Source organism: Thrips palmi, unplaced genomic scaffold (assembly GCF_012932325.1).
Source record: "Thrips palmi isolate BJ-2018 unplaced genomic scaffold, TpBJ-2018v1 HiC_scaffold_7, whole genome shotgun sequence".
Classification (NCBI taxonomy): Eukaryota; Metazoa; Arthropoda; class Insecta; order Thysanoptera; family Thripidae; genus Thrips; species Thrips palmi.
Genome location: NW_023144634.1, coordinates 2208565 through 2228715, shown reverse-complemented (window position 1 = coordinate 2228715; position 20151 = coordinate 2208565). Strand labels below are relative to the sequence as shown.

At 51.8% G+C, this 20151-nt stretch overlaps 3 protein-coding genes across 7 annotated transcripts in view; 2 read left to right on the top strand and 1 right to left on the bottom strand.

The window, feature by feature from the left end:
- Window positions 1-826: 826 nt before the first annotated feature.
- On the top strand, window positions 827-2776 carry LOC117652406 (splicing factor 3A subunit 3). The gene is made up of 2 exons (XM_034397296.1): window positions 827-1906; window positions 1997-2776. The coding sequence occupies exons 1-2, from the start codon at window positions 941-943 to the stop codon at window positions 2522-2524; spliced, it is 1494 nt and encodes a 497-aa protein (XP_034253187.1). The 5' UTR covers window positions 827-940; the 3' UTR covers window positions 2525-2776.
- On the bottom strand, window positions 2767-14805 carry LOC117652405 (negative elongation factor D). Of its 5 annotated transcripts, none has more exons than XM_034397291.1 (14): window positions 14710-14805; window positions 5934-5999; window positions 5750-5865; window positions 5520-5629; window positions 5335-5444; window positions 5154-5261; window positions 4909-5058; window positions 4670-4800; window positions 4393-4580; window positions 4052-4310; window positions 3750-3960; window positions 3524-3664; window positions 3316-3445; window positions 2767-3239 (listed from the first exon to the last, which is right to left on the bottom strand). In XM_034397291.1, the coding sequence occupies exons 1-14, from the start codon at window positions 14773-14775 to the stop codon at window positions 3208-3210; spliced, it is 1818 nt and encodes a 605-aa protein (XP_034253182.1). In that variant the 5' UTR covers window positions 14776-14805; the 3' UTR covers window positions 2767-3207. The 5 variants fall into 5 exon arrangements, with proteins under 5 accessions (XP_034253182.1, XP_034253185.1, XP_034253184.1 ...); XM_034397294.1 differs by lacking the exon at window positions 14710-14805 and adding an exon at window positions 6959-7173; XM_034397293.1 differs by lacking the exon at window positions 14710-14805 and adding an exon at window positions 6454-6516.
- Window positions 14806-17871: 3066 nt separating this feature from the next.
- The window catches only part of LOC117652706 (dystrophin, isoforms A/C/F/G/H-like), a 35985-nt gene continuing 33705 nt past the window's right edge, over window positions 17872-20151 (top strand). Inside the window, exons 1-4 of the mRNA XM_034397799.1 lie at window positions 17872-18198; window positions 19681-19742; window positions 19823-19915; window positions 20002-20079. Coding sequence (XP_034253690.1) covers window positions 18180-18198; window positions 19681-19742; window positions 19823-19915; window positions 20002-20079 — 252 coding nt within the window. The 5' untranslated portion in view covers window positions 17872-18179. The remainder of the gene's footprint in view (window positions 18199-19680; window positions 19743-19822; window positions 19916-20001; window positions 20080-20151) is intronic.

The following is a 20151-nucleotide window of genomic DNA, read 5'->3' as shown; positions in this document are numbered from 1 at the left end:
CCTTCGTAACACCATGTGTACCGCCTTTCGAATTTGGGTGTTGCCCCTGTAGGTGGGCAACTTTTGCGATACCCCCCCCCCAACCCGTTTCTGGATCCGCGCCTTTCGCACTCACGGGGCGTCCCGCATGGGTGCGAGAGAGACAGAGGGACGAAAACGCCCCTCAGTCTGCAGTTGCCGGTTTTGTTCTTGTTGGTGTTGCGCTTGTCCTGCTCCGCTCCTTTTTCATGAAAACACGGAGACTGAACCTGTTCTCTTCATTTCGGAAAGTCGTGTCCTCTTTTCTCTCAAAACGTCTCAGAAATCATTGAATCTGCTCTCCGTCGCCGTGTACACACAAATAAAACGAACTTTGAATCAGTCCATCGACAATTGGTTGTCTATGATCAGTCTCTTGGCTCGTGAGAATTTTCTAGTTTTTTTTTTCAAAGTTGTGCATGAGCGAGCGTGCTCTACAATGACCACTGGTTAGATTAAGCTCTCAAAACCTCTCTTTCAGGATGGGAGGAGCGCTATAGAAATAATATGGCTTCTCGAAATAGTTGCCTTAAGAACTGCGAATTGACCGAAGTGCGAACAGATTCGAAATGCGTTGCAAACGCGGCATGTGAAATTTTACCAACTGTGGCGTACCACGCAAGGGCGTGAAGGCATAGGGATCCTCTTCTATTCTGTAAAATAGTTCGTAGCGCGGAACGTCTTCAATATTTATGATATATTCTAAACTCTTAAGCTTTGATTGTGTTAGGATTTAGAGTATTTTTGGAAATGAAAAATCGACAAGGTTTCCTAAACTGGCGTCGCCATTTTCTTTCGGCCATTTGTTGACAACAGACTGTTGTTGTTTTTTATTGTTCTTGCTTCTCGTAAACGGTGCGTTGACGAATTTAGGTTAGACTACCTTCCACCTTTTCAATAGTGGCTCTCAAAGTTAAGCAGCATGGAGTCGATATTAGAACAGCAGCGCAGTTACCATGAAGAGAGAGAAAGGTTGATGGACGCCATGGTGAGAGAAATGTTGCACAAGAAGAGTGGACAGCGCGAGCAGATCAACTCGGACCACCGGCTGAAGAGTCTTCTGGACAGATTTGTTGACAGTACAACAAATTTGAAGGAACTCTACGAAGACAAAGATTCCCTTCGGAAAGATGAAGTTGCCTCCATGTCTGGGCCGAACGAGTTTGCGGACTTCTACGCCCGTCTCAAGGTTATCAAAGAGTTCTACCGCCGTCATCCAGATGAGATCAGTGTTCCCATGTCTGTTGAGTTTGAGGAAATTGGCAAGCTTCGTGAAAACCCTGCTGAAGATACCAACAATATGACCGAGTTCACTGATGAAGAGGGTTATGGAAAATACTTGGATCTTCATGAATGTTATGAAAAGTACATCAATCTCAAAGGAATCGAGAAGGTGGATTACATTACGTACCTTACTACCTTCGACCAATTGTATGACATTCCCAAAGACCGCAAGAATGCAGAGTACCGCAAATACATTTTGGATGTGCTGGACTATCTGCACGCCTATGTTGAGCGTGTCAGACCCCTCCTCGATGTCCATGGAGAAATGGAAAGTGTGATGAGAGATTTTCACCGTCAGTGGGATGCAGGCAGTTTCCCTGGCTGGCCGAAGGAAACTGGCAGTGTGCTGACTAACCAGGGTGCCCATCTGGACCTCTCTGCTTTCTCTTCTTGGGAAGAATTAGCATCTCTTGGGTTGGATCGTCTGAAATCGGCCCTTCTTGCCTTGGGTCTCAAATGTGGAGGAACCCTAGAAGAGCGAGCTCAGCGCCTTTTCAGTACCAAAGGCAAGGCAGAAATCGACCCTGCTCTCTTGGCTAAGAGCAAACCTGGTCGTGGCCGGGACACAATGAAACACAAGGACATAGCTGCCCTTGAAGCACAGGTATGTTTTGACTTTGGTAATTTTTGTCTAATAGTTCCCCTTCATGTCGTAGCAAGAACAAAATTTAAGGACCCTTGTATATTGTTTCAGGTTTACAAATTTGCAGAGCTTCTCTCTGAGCAGAGAAATGCTACCAAGGAGAATGTTCAGAGAAAGCAGGCCCGTACGGAGGGTGAAAGGGATGACTCAGATGCTGAAGTCAGTGCATCAGACTCAGAGGATGAAGATGATTCAGAGGTGCCCTACAACCCCAAGAATCTGCCACTTGGTTGGGATGGGAAACCAATTCCTTACTGGCTGTACAAATTGCATGGGCTTAACATCAGTTATAACTGTGAAATTTGTGGAAACTTTACTTACAAGGGACCCAAAGCATTCCAGAGGCACTTTGCCGAGTGGAGGCACGCTCACGGAATGAGGTGCCTTGGTATTCCTAATACGGCTCATTTTGCTAATGTTACACAAATTGAAGATGCATTGGCATTGTGGGAGAAAATCAAGGACCAAAAGGAAACAGAAAGATGGCAGCCAGAGGCAGAAGAAGAGTTTGAAGATTCCCTCGGTAATGTTGTAAATAAGAAAACTTTTGAAGATTTGAAGAGACAAGGTCTCCTCTAAAGATATTTTATCATTCAATTCATAATGACACCTTCTCAACTTTGCGTGTGTGAACAAGTAGAATGTTAATCGTTTTCACAATGAAATGTCCGATGAAAATTTAATCTATTGAGTCATTAGTAGATATGTATATGTGGAATTAATTAAGCAAGTTCCTCTGTAATGTATACTAACATTTGAACCTTCTTTTTTTTTTATTTGATTTTTTTAAAAACTATCAACACAGTAAATAAATAATCATGTAAATAGTAATTTGTTGTTTATTGCTCTTCAAAAATGAAGAGAATTATTATTTACACAAGAACAACAGAACTCAAGCTATCATATCAGGCACAGCCTCTAACAGCCTCCCAAGCCTCCAAATAATATTGATGTAACTTATTTAACACACAAAATCACACATAACTCTCGACATTTGATACATAAGTTCATGTTCTGATTACCCGTTTTCTACACACAATCACAAATCTGGTTACAAGCCAATTGTATTCAGGAATGATCAGATTGAAATTGAAAATTGGTGGGAAAAAAAATTGTTCCTTTTGCAGTATAGAAGGCAGTCGGGCAATAAATTAAATCATTGGGTGATTTTCTGTCTCTCTAATAAAAGAGGGTTTTTTGAAAGATGGCAACTATGGAGATGCCAACGTTCTGGTAACTTTCTTTGTTTGTAGCTCCATCCCTCAATGAACTGTGTAGTGAGCCTTACAGTGCACTGCAAAATAACAGAAAGTTAACTTTGTTGCTCAAATACATAGGTAATTGATCAGAAACTAGTGGTTCAGAATTACCAATAAACTCGGAAACTGGGTCATTATCACCATCTCCTCTCATAGATCCAGTGATTTCTTCATTTTCCACCATGGGTAAAAATAATTGCACAAACTCATTTGTGTAAGGTGGGGCTATGGCCTCCAAAACCTGAAAAAAGGGGGGGGGAGGTTAATATGAATCAAAGTCCTCAGGCAAATGTTGAAGAAAATTGTAAAAGGATCTTACCTCCATGACAAAGTATCGAATGAGAGAAATGTCAGTTTCTCCACTAATCCAACACTGTTTAATGTATTTCATGACCGGGACTACACAACCTCTGCACAATAATGTGACCATTCTGTCCAATAACATTTTGCGCAGTTCCAGCTAGGAAAAAAGTCGCACAACAAACAGTTAAAATAAGGGCAACAAATAAAATTTGGATACGAGAAAATTTGTTCACCATACAAACCTGAACAAGAATTTCTAATGCGTCTTGTTTTGATTCAAACAAAGTTATTAGTAAGTTTAAGAGTCTTGGGTGTAGAAGGGGGTGACAGCCAGCAACTTCATCCAAGAGAGCTAGGTGAGTTGGAGTTGACTCCACACACAGCTGGAAGTAAGTTGATTCCAATACTGTCACTTCCACCCATCTCACAACACCCACTGAGACAACTGGAACCCTGCAATTTATGGATGATATGTCATTCCAATTCTTCTCAAATTTAATAAAATTGTTATCATTTCAGAACAACTTTAGCATGCAATACCTACTTGATGCAATCGTACAGGGTGCTCAATTCTGCAATGAGTTCTGTGGAACCCTTATTGGTACTGCATATTGTTGATACTTTGTCAACGGCTTTCTCTGTATTTTTCAACTCCTCCTTATTCACTAACTTGCTGCTTGCTACCCCCTTCTTAGGCCAAGTTTCACAGACACTTGCTGCATAAGCAAGTAGATATACATATTTTGGCCTATGTTCCATATTGAGCTTTACACCCGGTTTGAACAGAGCATCAACCAAAAGCTCTGAAATCCAAAAAGTAAATCACCACTTGGAAAAGAAAAAAAAACTATTTTTTTAAGATTTTAAATGCAGTTTGAAACTTACCAAGGAATTGAGGAGTACGAATGAGATCTATTGGGGGTGGGTCAAGGGCAGAGTAATTACGAAAAAGAACAGAAATATCAGCAGGATTTAAGGCGTTTCGGGACAGCATAGATGTGAGGGCTTGACAAGCCTGAGGATAACCTGCTGCACCATTAAGTGCCATTGTGATTGGTGTTACATCATGGGCACTGAAGCAAACAACAAAACATGTTAGCAAAGTCCAGTTAATCCAGAAATTATGAAGATATGAACAACATGAAAACGACTGTTCCTTTACCTTTCCTGAGCACATTTCACAATTTCTTGTGATAAACGTTTCACCACAGCACCCCCTCTTGTTTCTTGTGATAAGACAGCCAAGAGGACTTGACTGTAAACATAGGTGTGCTGACCATGGCAAACCATTTTCTGAACAAGGTAGAAAAACGTAACTAAGCAACATGTTTAGCAAGTTTATCAATAAAAATACAAAAAAAAAAAAAAAACAGAGCAAATAGACAAATACAAGGACCATACCGCAACTTCCCGGACGCTTTTATTCCAGTCTTCTGGACCCTGTAGGAAGTTAGCAATTGCTGTCTTCAATACTCTGGTAAAGACTTCAATTTGCTGAGCAGCAGTAGATATACTAGTAATTTCAGCTTGAAATCCAGCATCAGATATGAGCTGTAAAGGAGAGTAAAGAGGAAACATAGCCAAAGAGAAATAAAGGCCAAAGTTCAGATTGGATCACAAGGTTTCTCTAAACATGAAAAACATACCTTGATGGTAAAGTTTAACATCAAACAATCTGGATATTCTTCTGCAAGTCTGTAAATTAATGATCTCCAGGTTGGATGTTCAATCATTTCTGTAAGCCATGCTGGCGTCTAATAAACAAAATAATTTGATTAAAAAATTTCTCTTTTTAAAATAAAAATTCAAGGGAAGCAAACTACTTACGTCTCCCTCTTCTGTGAAAATAGTGTCAGCCTTTTTAGGGTCAAAATTTTTTAAGATCATTTCTTTTAAATGATTTTCTACCATTGCTTGGACTTCTGTTACCTTTACACCTAAAAGAAACAATTGAATAAACTTAAGACTATTTCACAGTTGATTCAGACTCCTATTTCAAGGTCTACACTTACCACCAAGAATAAGCCATTCTGCAACAAGATTTGCTGTTTGGGCTACGGCCTTATAGTTTTGAGAAAGCAGTTCAATGACTTGTTCGGGATTTCCACCTGCCTGAAAGTATCTGCAATCAAAAGACAAAGTAACAGTTAATATTGAAACCAAACATAATCAAAACTCCAAATTCATCAGTGTTTTTCTTCAAATCCTTGATATTTACAATTTAACGATGTCTTTAACTCACCTCTTCAGTTGCGTAAAAATACCAGGCTCCATGATGTAGTCGGGTGTGCTAAATTTTTCCAAGCACTCACGAAGAACTTCTTGTGGATCCCCAACAGCATCTCCTCCCTCGTCAGACTACAGAAAAGTATAAAGAGGGTAGAGACGCAAAATAGAAAACTGCATTTGATGATGCAAACACTTACGTCTCCATCTCCCATGTCTTGGTCCCATCCCCTGTCTTCATCGTACTCGTCGTCCATGGCACCAGTCTGTCAACATGAAGCAGAAGTTACCAAAAATAAGTTCGAGTCAAATGAAGAGTTTATTCATTCATCTCTAGCAAGGCACACAATGAAAGGGGTGACAACAGCCAAAATAGCCTTCATTTAAGTATCCTGGATGAAAAAGCCGTGGAATACGGAGTGTCAATGAAGACAGTTTAATTGAAACAAAGAGGTGAGTAGAGTCGCAACGAATACAGGGGTTAAACAAAAATGTAAACAAACACCACAATAATGAAACAAGGCAGAAACCAATAACCTATCGAAACCGGTAGTCACAGGAAAACGCCAAATAAGGACAAATCGGGGGTACCGAGAAGTAATTGAATCACCAACATAGGTGATTAACTATAACAAGAAATATGGCATATTTCAAATCACTCAAAATTTCTCTAATTAATCGCTTATGAACGGTATGGACAGATAAGTTTTGAATGTTTACTTCTCCCTCCGTCGGCTGACGCTACGCGAGCAGTGAAGTAAAGTAAGAGGAAGAAGAGGGAGGGTACCAACTTTGGCCGCTAGAGGCGCCACAAGTAGACAGGCGGTAGCAGCCGGAGGCTGCAGTTTTGTACAATTTTGCCGTTATCGTCAGAATGCGGCTGGCCTATGAAAGGCACAGTTACACCAACGGCGCTGGACTGCTTGAAAGGTGGAATAACCTTTGAGACAGATTAGCGTACAGCTGGCTTATGGCCGAAAATGGTTGTACAGGCCAGGAGAAGGGGAAGTCCCTCGACCTCGCTCTATGGAGTGAGTTGATGCACATCGATGAACATCCTGTCCTATCAAGTTATCAATGTAGCTTGACCTTCCCTTTGCTCAGCAATTGCATTTTTTTGTAATGTTGCTGGCCTCTACTTCAGAAAAGAAATATTTCCTCCACCAGGACTGGCCACAGGTCCAGAAAGGGGTATCAGCATTATCTTCATCAGCGTGCAACTTACCCGTTGTCTGAAAGTAAAGTACGGTTGATAATCATGCGACCTCAGTGAGACCACAGTCCTGGTCCATGGCAGTACGACGCCACGGCTCTAGCCGAGGAAGCGAAGGGAGGCCCCAAGGAAGGAGGGTGTCGCGTCTCCTGGGCGTCGCCTGGGCTGGGCGTCGCCAGGGCGTCGCGACGCCGCCCAGCCGGCTGTTTGTTTACCGGTGCATACACGCGTCTTGGCGCTACACTGCTTGGCCGGGTCTAGAGGAGATCCTCGACGCCCCCTTCCCCCTTCCACGCCGCCGGTGCGGTGCCGGTAGGGGCTGAGCTGGCTAGGCTAGGCCGCGCAGGCCGCGCAGGCAGGCCGCGGGGCGCTGCTGCTGGCGGGGCGCGGCGGCCTGGGGCCCACGGGCTGCGGGGCGCGGGGCCCAGTGCTGCCTCAGTGCCGTGCTGTGCGGCTCGGCGCGTCCCCGAGCCCAGCCCCGAGCCCCGCCCTGCCGTCCCGACGCGGCTCGCGACGCGAAGCGCGAAGCGCGAACCGCGAAGCGCCGAGCGCGGACCGCCAAACGAAACGGCTAGACTGACTCGACCCCGCCGCGCTGACGCAGCGCCCCGCGCCCCGCCGGTTGATCCGATCGCGAATTCGCGATTACTGACTCGGACGCTTTTTATTTGCTTCCCGGTGCCTTTGGCTGCTTTGGCTCTTCGCTCTCGTGAATCGCAGAACACGCGGCGCGCCGGCCCGCGCGAGGCAAAGCTCCGCACCGCGGCACCGCGAGGCTACGCGAGGCTCGCCGACGACGCGGTCAATTACCGCGGAGACGCCGCCGCTAATCGGCGTCCTGGAGCACCGCGTCGACCGCCGCCGCTAAACGGCGTCCTGGAGCACCGCGTCGACCGCCGCCGCTAAACGGCGTCCTGGAGCACCGCGTCGACCGCCGCCGCTAACGGCGTCCTGGAGCACCGCGTCGACCGCCGCCGACACTGCACCCGGGAGGTGCAGCAGCCAGCGCATGAAAATGCCGGCCGGCCGTCCGGCCCGTCGACCGTCCAACCACCGTTACCAGCGCGATCGACGGGTTCGCTAGCTCGTTAGCGCCGAAGCGTCATCGGCCGTCATCGCGACACGCCGCCCACTTGACTGGATACACGTGTGGACGTTATGTGCACTGCACCTCGCAGCACCTGACCGCCCTCGACCACGACGCGCGCCGCCATGGCGGAGGCCGGCGTCCAGGAGTTGCCGGCGTTCCAGGAGATCCAGGAGGAGCCCGAGTGTGAGTAGTCTTACGTAAAAGCGTTCGGCGCGCAACGCGCAAGTCGTTCGCCGGCACACCGCACAGGAGCCGTCTGGCGTGGGGCCGTGCTGGCGTGCCGGTCGGCGAGGCTAGTCGCATGTCTCCGCGGACTGGTCGACCTGGTCAAGCGTGGCGGCGTGCCGCGGCAGCCGCGGCCTAGTCCGGGTTGGCGCCAAGGCCAAGCAAGGCCCCGGCCTGGTCCCCGGGCCCCGGTCCTCGGACTCTGGGAGGAGGGAGCGTCTAGCCCGTCGACGCGGCCGCCGAGGTGGGCGCGGCGCGGCGCGGCGATTCGAGTGTAGACGTGTTTGGACACATGCACTACGTTATTTGCGTTATTTGCCGGCGCTGGCCGGGCCTGCAGGCTCGAGTGTGTTTTTCGCCGCTCTGTCTCTCTCGCATTCGTGGGGCCTTCGGTAGGGGTGCGAGAGAGACAGAGCGACCTGCGAGCCGCCAGGCCGCTGTCGTAACAGCAGGGTGGCCGCGACGCCGCGACGCCGCGACGCGCGGACAGTGGGGTGATGCGAAGATCAGCGCGGAGGTTTCTGAACGTGCCTCGTCGCTCTGTCTCTCTCGCACCTCCGCGGGACGCGCCGTGAGCGCGAGAGAGACAGCTGTCTGGAATGAGCCTGGCGAGTTGGCGGCCCCTTGTAGTGCACCGGCAGTCCGAATGGCCGCCGAATGGCCGCCGACCGGCGCGACGCAGTGGAGTGGGTGTGTCGCCGAATCGCACGACCAACACAAAAAGGTCTGAATCGGCACCACGAGACAGGCCTCGCGCCTCGCCACTGCAGACTGATTCCGAGAGTCGTTTTCGTCGCGCTGTCTCTCTCGCACCTATACTGGGCGCCCCATGAGGGCGAGAGAGACAGAGCGACGAAAACGACTCTCGGAGTCAGTCCGCCTAATAAGGCGTTTACCTCCAGAGAGGTTCGGTGCTCTATGTGTGTACAGTGTACGCACAACCAACCACAAGTAGACCATCAACAATGTACGCAAATAGTTTATGATTAGTCCTGATTGGACTGTACTACTTCATACTTTGGTCAACTAATTGAATTAGAAGACTGACCCGACCCCACGCAAAACGGACGCAACCACACTGCCAGACACTGCATCTCACAAATAGAACTGAACGTGGAGCAGCTCGAGCAGCCCCGACGGCCCTGACGGCCCTGACCTTCGCGCAGTCGCACCTGACCCGCGTCACTGCGGGCGAAACAACCCGGCGCAGCGTGCGCAGCGGTCCGAACGGCGCTCTCTCTCACACGCATGGGGCGTCCCGGGTAGTTGCGAGAGAGACAGAGCCACGAAAGCGCTGAATCGGCCTGCAGGCCGCACTTCTGGGCGTCAGGCGTCACACGCACGCACACACACTCAGAAACGCGGGAAGCACACTCCCACACACGCACTCAAAGTTGAGTGCGTGAGTCCCACTGGCGAAAAATAGAACACTCCAACGGTTGGGAAGTCAAATTCGAGATTTAACAGTGGTGCCTCTGTCCGACGTGGCACCGCGACCATGGTCAGATGCCAAAAACTTTTCTCTCTCTCTCTCTCCCTCCCCCACCCCTCTTTTCGCACAGCGCAGGCAGAGGGAAGCCCCAGCCGGCCGGCCCCAGACAGCCCCAGACGCTCATCAAGGCGATGCAGTGCTGCAGGCACGACGGGTCCGAATGCAATGCGTGTCCTGCCTAACATCCTCTGGCAGCGGGACTGCTTGTAGCACTGCCCGCAGAGGGGCTTCTATCCCCCACCCTGCTTAATCCTGCCCTGTCTTCCTCACCCCGCGTCCTATCGAGGAAGAGTTTCAGTCCTTGTCGACTGCGATACTCATAGTCAGTTCGTCAGTTCCCTACTCCATTGTCATTTATAATTTGCACGATAAAATTGATGAAGCGAATCCCAGCTCGTGCGTTCGGTGCAGATTTGTCTGTGCCGTGTTTTTACCGAAAAAGTGCCTTTATTCCTGCAATAAAATTTCTCTTGTGTTGGTGCTTTTAGTCTGATCTTCACCGTTAAAAATTTCTGAAAATTCAGACCAGTTTTGTTAGACTCGGTGATCTGATTTCCAAATACTAAGAACTCGCGGTGGGCCTATGCAAGTCAAAAAGAAATATTCCCTTTTTTCCTGTTTTCCCCTTTTTTTCGGGGGGGGGGGAGAGCTTTTCCCTTCGACCGTCTTCCGGTTCCTGAGTCCTCCCAGTGCCCCCTTCCCCTCCCTGGCAGTCCCTGGTAGTCTGATACAAGGCATGCGAGCGGATGCCAGGCGCCACTGCGGCGCGTGTGCACCTGCATCGTTAATGCACGCAGTGTCTTGCAGTGGCGTGGCCGTGGGGATGAATGAACCGACGAATCGCTTGGTCCAACGCGCGGCTTGGTTTTCGACCGCGAGTAGTATAGGGGCCCGGCCCCTATACAACTACCGCGCAACAGTGTTTATTTTAAAATCTTTGAAAAACATGACGCGGATTTCTTTTTACCGTAGTACAGATTATTTCCGATAAATTCAATTCCCTGCGCATATTCCTGGCTTGGTGGTGGCTATTCTAGAGACGGAGTCCGGCTAAGTACTCACCACTGCGTTCTGTGCGTTGGCTTTGCTCCGACACTGGCGAGCCAGACGAGCCACCGGTGGGGCACAATGCAATGCCATCATCCCAGATGGATGGTGAGGGCCCCTCAGAGGTCGGCGTCATGCCGACCACTTTAATTGTCGACTCTGTTTACAACCAGCGTCAGGAGGAAATAGCAATGGGTCCGGATTCGAGTGCGGATTTCGGATCAATCCCAACATTTGGGCGTCTATTCTTTTCGCACTGAAGTGGACAAGTTCTACTCGAAGTACTACCGATGGAAAGCCACCACACAGGGCAAACACCGCCAACACCCCAAGGAGAACGGAATCGTCACGAAAAGGTCACCGTGAGCTGCAGGTGATGGATTTTCGCCACGATTTGAGCACATATGAGGTCACATGTGACCAAAATAAGCTCACGATGAGCTATTCGTGACAATTCTGTTCTCCTTGGGACTGCTCTGGAGAGTAAGTTTTTCAATAAGTTTCCCCTGCCTCCTATCAGAGCGACGGCCAGGGTGTGGCGACTCAAAACCAACAACGAAGGGCTGTCCTCTATCGGGCTGGCAGCCATGCTGGCAGCCATGCTGGCAGGCATGCTGGCAGGCTGGCCTGGCAGGGCAATCTGCCGATAAGCCGTTCCAGACCGGAGCGGACCAGTCTGTGGGCTTTCCGGAAGGAACCGAGGCGTCTCAAGTCGGGGCAATGATGCGTGTAGAACGTACGAGGAACGCCGAACGCCCTGCCCACAATTTGCACTTACTTCACAAGAATTTTGGCTAGATTCACTGTTACTGCAACTTTCAAACAACAGAAAATAAAAATCGGTGGGGTTTTGACAGTGCTCGAGGCTCGAGGTCTGTCCAGGACGCATACCAGTCGCGTACGGTCGCGTACCATCGCGCGGTACCGCTTGACGACAAGCATACATTAGCTGGTTTTGTTTGCGCTTGTACCTTCGCCTCTACTGTACCTCTCCTTGATGATAGACACACTCGTCCTCTTTTTTACGGGGCTCACTTTTTTTACAGTTCTCAGCCATCAGGACCAAAGTGTACATACAGTGCTAGCAATAATTTCAAGCAAGAAAGCCTCATTTGCTTGACTGTACATTTTGTTCAGGAGCTTTTGATGTCTGAAAACACAAATGGAATAAAATACCCTTCAAAATGTGAAGGTTGATCGCTAGGCTTGGATTTACCCGAGAGTCAATCGGTCCGAAAACGCAGCCCCGGAAGACTGACTATTACGTCGAGTGATAACTCGGCTTTCTCCACACCTGAGTACTAAATGGTCGAAGAAGGAGAGGGGGAGGGGAGAGGGGTGAGAGGGGGAGCAGCACAGACTAGCTTAGAAGCATGGTGTGCTGAGATCGCTACATTTCAATCTCGATGGAGAACTTGTGTGTAAATTAGCCTCTGATATTTCTCGTAGAACCGTCGTCACATTCTAAAAATATCATTTTATGAAACTGTCAAAATATTTGAGAAACGACACCCAATTTCTTCGTTGAATCTACTCTGTTTCCTGTCACTTTAATTAACATTTTCGTTAGTGGAATGCATTCCTTGACAAATATATCTCTAGCGCGGGAGCAAAGGAGGGAGCCCCTCCGTATCTCGTGATGGGCCACTGCTGCTGCTGCCACTACGCACAGTGGGCCAGAAACAGGCGGAGGCGGCCAAAATTCTAGACGCGTTTTGAGCTCCAGAGTCGCTCAACAGGACTCGAACCGAACGTGTGACCTCACCAATGGATTCCTCGTCCGGAGAGCAATCCATTGGTGGGGTCACACGGTCGGTTCGAGTCCCATTTAGCGACTCTGGAGCTCAAAACGCGTCTAGAATTTTGGCCGCCTCCGCCTGTTTCTGGCCCACTGTGCTACGTGACCGGACGGCTGGTCTATTTTAAAACGTCACTTTCTGCAGCACACGCACGCCATGCAGCCTTTAGGGCGCTTTTGGTCTGAAACGTCTTTGGAAGACGCGTTGACGGCCTCCCTCAGTGCCGTTCGGGAAAGCCACCCCTCGGCCTGCAGACTGACTCCGAGAGTCGTTTTCGTCGCTCTGTCTCTCTCGCGCTGATGGGGCGTTCCGTATAGGTGCGAGCGAGAGACAGAGCGACGACAACGACTCCCGGAATCAGTCTGCTGGCACCGCCGCGGCGAGAGACGCGGAGCCCCTGCTCTCTTCCCTTTGCAGCCTGGTCAGTGCCGTCCATTTGCCGGGGGTGCGAGCAGCGTGAGCGTGAAGGACACAAGCAGCCGTTCTCTCCCCTCCTGGCTGCAGATTCCAAAAGGAATTCGTCGCCGTCTCTCTCGCACTCTTGGGGCGTCCGGTGGGAGTGCGAGAGAGACAGCGACGGAACGTTCCTTCGGAATTGGGCGGCTGGACCTGGCGGCTGGCGGCTCTGCCTCGAGCCAGAGAAGTTGACGGCAACTCTGACTGACGCGCCGCGGCGCAAGTAAACAGACTCGGAGCGGGACGGAGAAAGACAGGCCGGGTCGAGCAGCGGCGGCAGCGGACTCTGTCGTCAGTCGTCCTCGTCTGCAAGCTGCTTCCACACGGTGCCTTCGGCTCTGTCTCTCTCGCCCTCATGCGGCGGATGCGGCCTCCCTTGTAGGTGCGAGAGGGACCGAGCGACGGAACACTGTGCAGAATCGGCCGAGGTGTTCGCCATGCTGCTGCGCGCGGAGAGGACAACCGCCACAGACGTGGGCCAGACCATGCCGGAGGCGGCCAAAACCCCGACGCGTTTTGAGCTCCAGAGTCGCTAAATGGGACTCGAACCGAGCGTGTGACCCACCAATGGATTCCTCTCCGAACGAGGAATCGATTGGTGGGGTCACACGTTCGGTTCGAGTCCCATTCAGCGACTCTGGAGCTCAAAACGCGTCCGGGGTTTTGGCCGCCTCCACCGGCTTCTGGCCCACTGTGCGGCGGCCAAAACTCTGGACGCTTTGACTTGACTTGAAAGGCTAGACCACAACTGATCTTATGCCGGTTCGGGCCCGGTAACTGCCATGCTTGCACTGCACAACATGACATGCCGTCCGTACAACCGCGTTTTGAGCTCGAACCCGAGCGCGAGACCCCAACAATGGATTGCTTTTCGAGCGAGGAATCCTTTGATAGGGTCTCAAGCTCGGTTCGAGTTTTGTCTCGCGACTCTTGGGCTCAAAACGGGTCCGGAATTTTGACCTCCTCCACCGGTTTTCTGGCCTGCTGTGACCCGGCCGCGCCCGCAGCCCCGCAGCCCGCACCGCATACGTAGAGAGCCTGTCTTTCGTTGCGGGTATGGGGTGCCGTGGGTGCGGTGGGGTCACTGCGGTGCCGTATCGTGGCTGGTTCATTGTCATGACGAGTCCTCCCGAAAGGCTCGTTGCCGCGGCATTTCCCAGAAGCCAAAGACACACAGAGAGGGAGAGAGAGAGGGGGGACTTCCCTCCGTGAATCACTCCTGCAGCTCCACCGAGCACCAAGCCCTTCAAGTTCCCGGGCTTAGTGGGGGAAGGCGGCAAGTACGCCGTCCGGGGCGGCTGGCGTCGCTGCCGACCGTCACCTCGGTGGGCGGTCCCTGGCTGCGCGACGCTGCGCGGGGCTGCGGGTCGCAGGGGAAAGCCGCCATCCACCCAAACACGGCGACGAGTAGCGAACTGCGCTGCAGCCCAGCCCACCTCAAACTACTCCTCGCGAGCTGGCCTGGCGCTGCAGCGCGCTGTGGAGGTTTTGACGTCACGTCAGGCTGATCCTGCAGCCTGCCCGCTCTCGATCGATGTCGTTTGGTGGCGACGACGGTGTGTAGTGCACTGTAGTGCACTGCTGCGCCCGTGGACGCAACGACGGCGCAGCAACATGGTGTAGTGTAACAACTACGCTGTCCTCGGACCTTTACCTTTACGGCGCGGACGCCCACTTCCACCTGTTGCCGCCACGGGCTCACGGCGCCGCACCGCCTCATGGGCTCGGCAGTGGAGAGGAAAGCGGGGGCCGGGACGTGCCGGGACGTGCCAATGAGAGAGATGATCACCAGACGATCAGCCGCGGCGATGCACTGGCTGCAGCGCCGGGCCGACGCCGCCGCCCCGGCCCTCCCCGCCACAACGCCCCACTGACTGGGGCAACAGCCTGAGCCAATAGAGCGGCGTGCCAGCTTCTCTTCTCGCAGTGCCGCGACTGCCGCGTGCGGCCGCAGTGTCCACGCTCTCGGTCCAGCGGCAACACGGCCTGGAACGCCTGCACCGCGCCCGCAGACGACGGCAACCTTCCCGCCGTCCGCCAGCCACCGCCGCGCCGCGTCCAGCCGCGACGCCGCGACTAGCGACAGAGGAGAGCGAGAGTGACAAAGAGTGACAGGGTGCTACAGCGAGCGTGACGACGAGTGCGACAGCGAGTGAGACTGTGACAATTACTGTGCGCTTCGTGGAGGACGCCGCGGCGGCCGCCCCCACTCGGCACGTCTAGCATCACTCGACGTCCTGCTGAGAAACCGGGAAACACACCGCCTTTATTAATTCCGAGGAAACCAAGAATTGCCTGGCCAGGCCAATCTTGCAACAATTAACCTAGAGCCTCGAAAAGTCTGGCGGATTCCAGCGGAGTCCCGCTCGCGCTGCGGCCGGGCCAGGACGCCAGGCCGGCCCGCCTGCTGAGCAGCGCGTCGTCGCCCACGCGCGTCGCACGGCCCGACCGGGCGCTGTAGCGGCGCTAGCACCCGGAGGGGCTTGTCGCGGCCGGTGCAAGTTCGCCTGCACGGCCCAGCTCGGCCGCTCTCGGCCCACACAGAGTGCAATTTCACTTGTGCGTACTCGCGGCCAGCGCGGCCAGCCACTCAGCAAGCAAGCACCACGCACCGCCACTGCCTCGCGCCTCGCGCCGCCGACCGAGGGACCGAGGGTCGAGGGTGCCCCGCCTCGCCTTTGTGGCCCCAGCCCGCTCCGCCACAGTGCTCCGAGCGGCCAAGGCCCGGCCCGCCGCGCCACAACGTCGACGTCAATTGGTGCGCGGCCGCCGAAGCCATCAGCCCCGCCAGGCTACGCCAGACGGGCACTCGGTCATGATCCGCTCCACGCCAAGGAGACAGTCGCAACGACGCCGCCCGCCATCGCCGCCGCCCAGCTGCGCGCTGCGCCGGCCGTAATTGAAGCCTCCTCGGTCCCCGACCGACCGCGGCCCCGCGAGCCCCGCGAGCCGCGGCAGTGACCCCGCGATGTGTCACAGTGTGTGTCACACGGCGGCACTGACGCACTTTCCCGAAGAAGCACAAGGTGGTCGCCGCAGTTAGTGCCCGTGCCCCTCGCTGTGCTCGCGCCGCTCGCGCGCCATGGCCGGCCGCCCCCCGCCCTCGCCCCGCCGACGGCGCCCCTTCCCCCGGGCGCTGCTGCCGTCCCCGCGGACGCCCTCGCCGCGCGGCCCCCGCCAGCACCACAGGCACCTGCAGGAGGTGGTGCAGTCCATGGGGGAGCAGTGGACCAGTGAGTATAGTCCGCCTTCCGCCGCAGCATCGGCCGTGACCCATGGCGCACGAATCAACCAATTTTCAGCCTGCAGACTCATCCCGAGAGTTGTTTCCGGCACACAGTGAGCCAGAAGACCGGTGGAGGCGGCCAAAACTCTAGACGCGTTTTGAGCTCCAGAGTCGCTAAATGGGACTCGAACCGAACGTGTGACCCCACCAATGGATTCCTCGGTCGGAGAGCAATCCTGGTGGGGTCACACGCTCTGTTCGAGTCCAGTTTAGCGACTCTGGAGCTCAAAAGGCGTCTAGAGTTGTGGCCGCCTCCACCGGTCTTCTGGCCCACTGTGCGGCACCAGGCGGCACTCTGTCGGGCCGCCGGAGCGTCGCGGCCGCTGCGCGGGTTGGTCGGGTTGGTGCGTTGGTCGTCGGTACCTGTCGGTACCCACGGTGTCGGGTTGCCGCGTGCTCACGCTCTCCCCCTCAAGTCGGGGAGTGTCCGGTTCCCCGTGTATGGGCCACTACGCGGCGCTACGCCGGTGTGGCCACACTGGCCACAGTGTCGAAGCAGTCGAAGCGCGGCTCGGACTTTATTAGCCGCCTGCAGGCTGACTCGGAACTCAGCATCTGTCCTCCTCGCACCCCCTCGCGAAGCCCCATCCGAGTAGGAGTGCGAGAGAGACAGCGGCGAAATGCCGAAAACTGCTGTTTGGAATCAGCCTGCTGCCCAACTCTCTCTGCGCCGCGTGCGGTAGGCCAAAGGAGCCAAGGACCACTGACCTGACCGCTACACGGCCAGACGGCCACCCACGCACACATCACCCAACGTGTTCGTATCCTTATTTCGAACACGTCGCCGGACCAGGCCCATGCGGCTGCCGTTGCAACGGGCAGGATAGGCAACGCAGGACGGAGCCGCCGTCGCCTCGACGCCCACGCGTAGCCCCCCCCCCCCAAAGCTCCTTTCGAATCACTGCACCGACACAGACACTCCGGTGCCGTGTTTATGCCGGCTCGGTGCCAGGACGCCTGCCGCCTGATTTCGAAGAGCCGTTTCGTCGCTGTCTCCCTCGCACCCCCACAGGACGCCCCACGAGTGCGAGTGAGACGGAGCGAACCGAGCATTGGTCGGCGCCAAGGCCGCTGCGGAAGGCTTATCGGCGAAGCGGCGAGTCTGGCCTGCTGTTTGAACGAGCTGCAACATTTAAGCAAACTTAGTCTGCTGCTCTCCTGCACCGTCACCGGCTTTGTCATCATGAGACTTTGGCTGGAAAAGGTTCGACACCGCCACAGGTACCTACCGACCCGGCTCCCGGCTGGTCTTGGAGAACGCCCCCTTACTCCTCCCCCTCCCTCCCCCTCCCTCAAACACGAGCGCTTAAAGTTCGCCCCCTTTGCTGCCAACACTCCCATGCTGACAACGTGCACGACAAGCGCTGTGCGTGACGAGTTCTGGATTTTTAAATCGCATTTTTTGTGCGAAGCTATCTCTTACAGTGAACAGTGACTCCATCACAGCAAATAACAGAAATTCGTGGAATGAACATTTGAAAGAAAATGCTAGTAGTTTCGATTCGCTGTAGTGGTGGTCCTGTATGTATGTGATTTTGGGAGAGTAGTGTGTGTGTGTGTAGGTTGTGTTTACGCTTTCGTGTGCGTGTATATTTTGGCTTGCCGGCGTTTTCATCGTAGATTCCAAAACTTAGTTTCCAACAGAGTGAAATTTGGTAGAGTCTTCTCACAAAACTAGTTCTTGGTGCTCTGCAGCACCGTTTGTGTTTTCTTGTTGCCCTGCATTTCATTATGATCAGTGAAGCTGAAGTCCTTAAGCCAAGCCTTGAGCTAGCCGTAAGATAACGCTGGTGTCACTTCACCTTTCTTGTCCCTCCAAATGACTTAAGATCAACGCAATGGAAGGCGTCTACGTTGGTAAGCTCTGATATTTTTTTATCTGAATGTTTTCGTACAAGCATTTACATTCCATAGCTTAAAGAGACACCTTTGTTTACATAGCGGCTGGAACACCTGTTGAACCATCGGTCTTAGCTCCCACGTACACAGCGAACATCTCTCGAAGTTCCAAAGTTCATCTAAATAACCTATGATCTGCTCAGATTCTGCTGAATCTTTTTGTTCCTGTTTGTTTTAATATTTTGAGATTCTGGTCCTCCCGCACACTGCACCAGGTGACGGGTTATTGAGGTCATCCCTAACCTTATCACCTCAGTAAACTTACTGTTGACTCATGATCATATTCAACACAATTTTTTTTTCAAGCCCAACCCATGTTTATCAGTGTTCCCTGAGACATAGCTGATTCTGTCTTTATTATATTTGTCCTATGTTAATGTCTGTGCGTCCCAAGTTGCACACTTCAAGTAAAAATTTCTGAAAAAAAAAAAGGTTTTATCTTTGGTGATACTTAATTTTAATGATGCTGTACAGTTTAGCTTGTTTCCCCTTCTATCTCTCTTTTTTTTGTTGCTCTTTAGTTTTTTTGAGTAAGTCGATATGATTAATATTTGAAGTGGGGTTCAATTTTAACATAAGACACCTGGGATATGTCTGGGATATCGCATTAATAAAAGTTTCGTTTCCCTTTCATTTTCTTTGGCTTGTTAACTGTATTCTTAAATTTATTTTATCTACGGCTTACATTTTACAATGAATTCATCTACTTTTCCAGTAAAATATTATTTTACCAAGTAAAACAAAAAAATCTAGAATAAACAGTATTGGCACTTTTTTGTACATCATTTTATGAAGTCAGAATTACTGGCACACCTAGTGCCCATTTGGCACGCTCCTTTGCCTGCCGCCTGTTTTCAATAATTGTAATTGCATTTGCACGGCCGAAGGTGCCAAAGGTACGGGGCGGCCTGTGGAGACGCTGCCTTTGTATAACACTGCAAGCGACGGACCGCGTCGAAATGGCTTGTTCTTGTAATAGACCTAACGTTTTGATGGCCGAAGGCCCCGAAGGTGCGAGAGTTACCGAGTCTTGCCATTAGACTGCCAACAGGTCGCTGTGCCAAGAGGGCTCTCCCCCAACGCCCCCTCCCCTTCTCCCTCCCCTCCTCTCCTCCCTCAATCAGCCTGCGTTAAAGGTGCCAGTTCGTGCCTAGTTTCACATCACACACCCCTACCCTCAGTACAGACAAATCAGCAGCAGCAAAGCTGGAACTCGCTGGGAGGGTCCGATGCCCAGTATGGAAGGAGACATGGTAGTGGTGCTCCTAGGTGATAAGATAAAAGCCTCCACCCCTGGCTCGTTTGCTGGTTGAGGGTGTGAACAGCAACATCTGCTCTGCCATGACATCATCTGATGTCTACCCTCTTTTGCACAAATTTGTTTCAAATTTTCCACATACTGTGATAGGTTGTTTCTTACTTTCTTTTTCTCTGTTGCAGATGAACGGGAGGATGTGCAGAAGAAGACCTTTGCCAAATGGGTCAACTCCCAGTTGGTCAAGGTAAATTATTTTTGTCTTATTCATTTTATGTCACAATCTACTCACTGTATTGTCTTCATTGTCTTTTTTTTTTTTTGCAGAGAAATCTTCCACCCATTGGGGATCTTTTTCAAGACCTTCAAGATGGCAACCACCTTCTCACCCTCCTAGAAATACTTACGGGAAAAGAATATGTATGGATAACTTATAATTCCCTCCCCCTCTATTTTACATAAATGTCTTCTTTATTTTCAAACCCTATTTTTCTTCTAATTTTTAGAAACGTGAAAAAGGAAAAATGCGAGTTCATCATTTAAATAATGTCAATAAGGCTCTACAAATTCTGGAGCAAAATAATGTAAGTTACACTATCCATATCCATGAGATCTGAATCCTATTTGTAATTTTATTGTTTATTGTTGCTAAAATT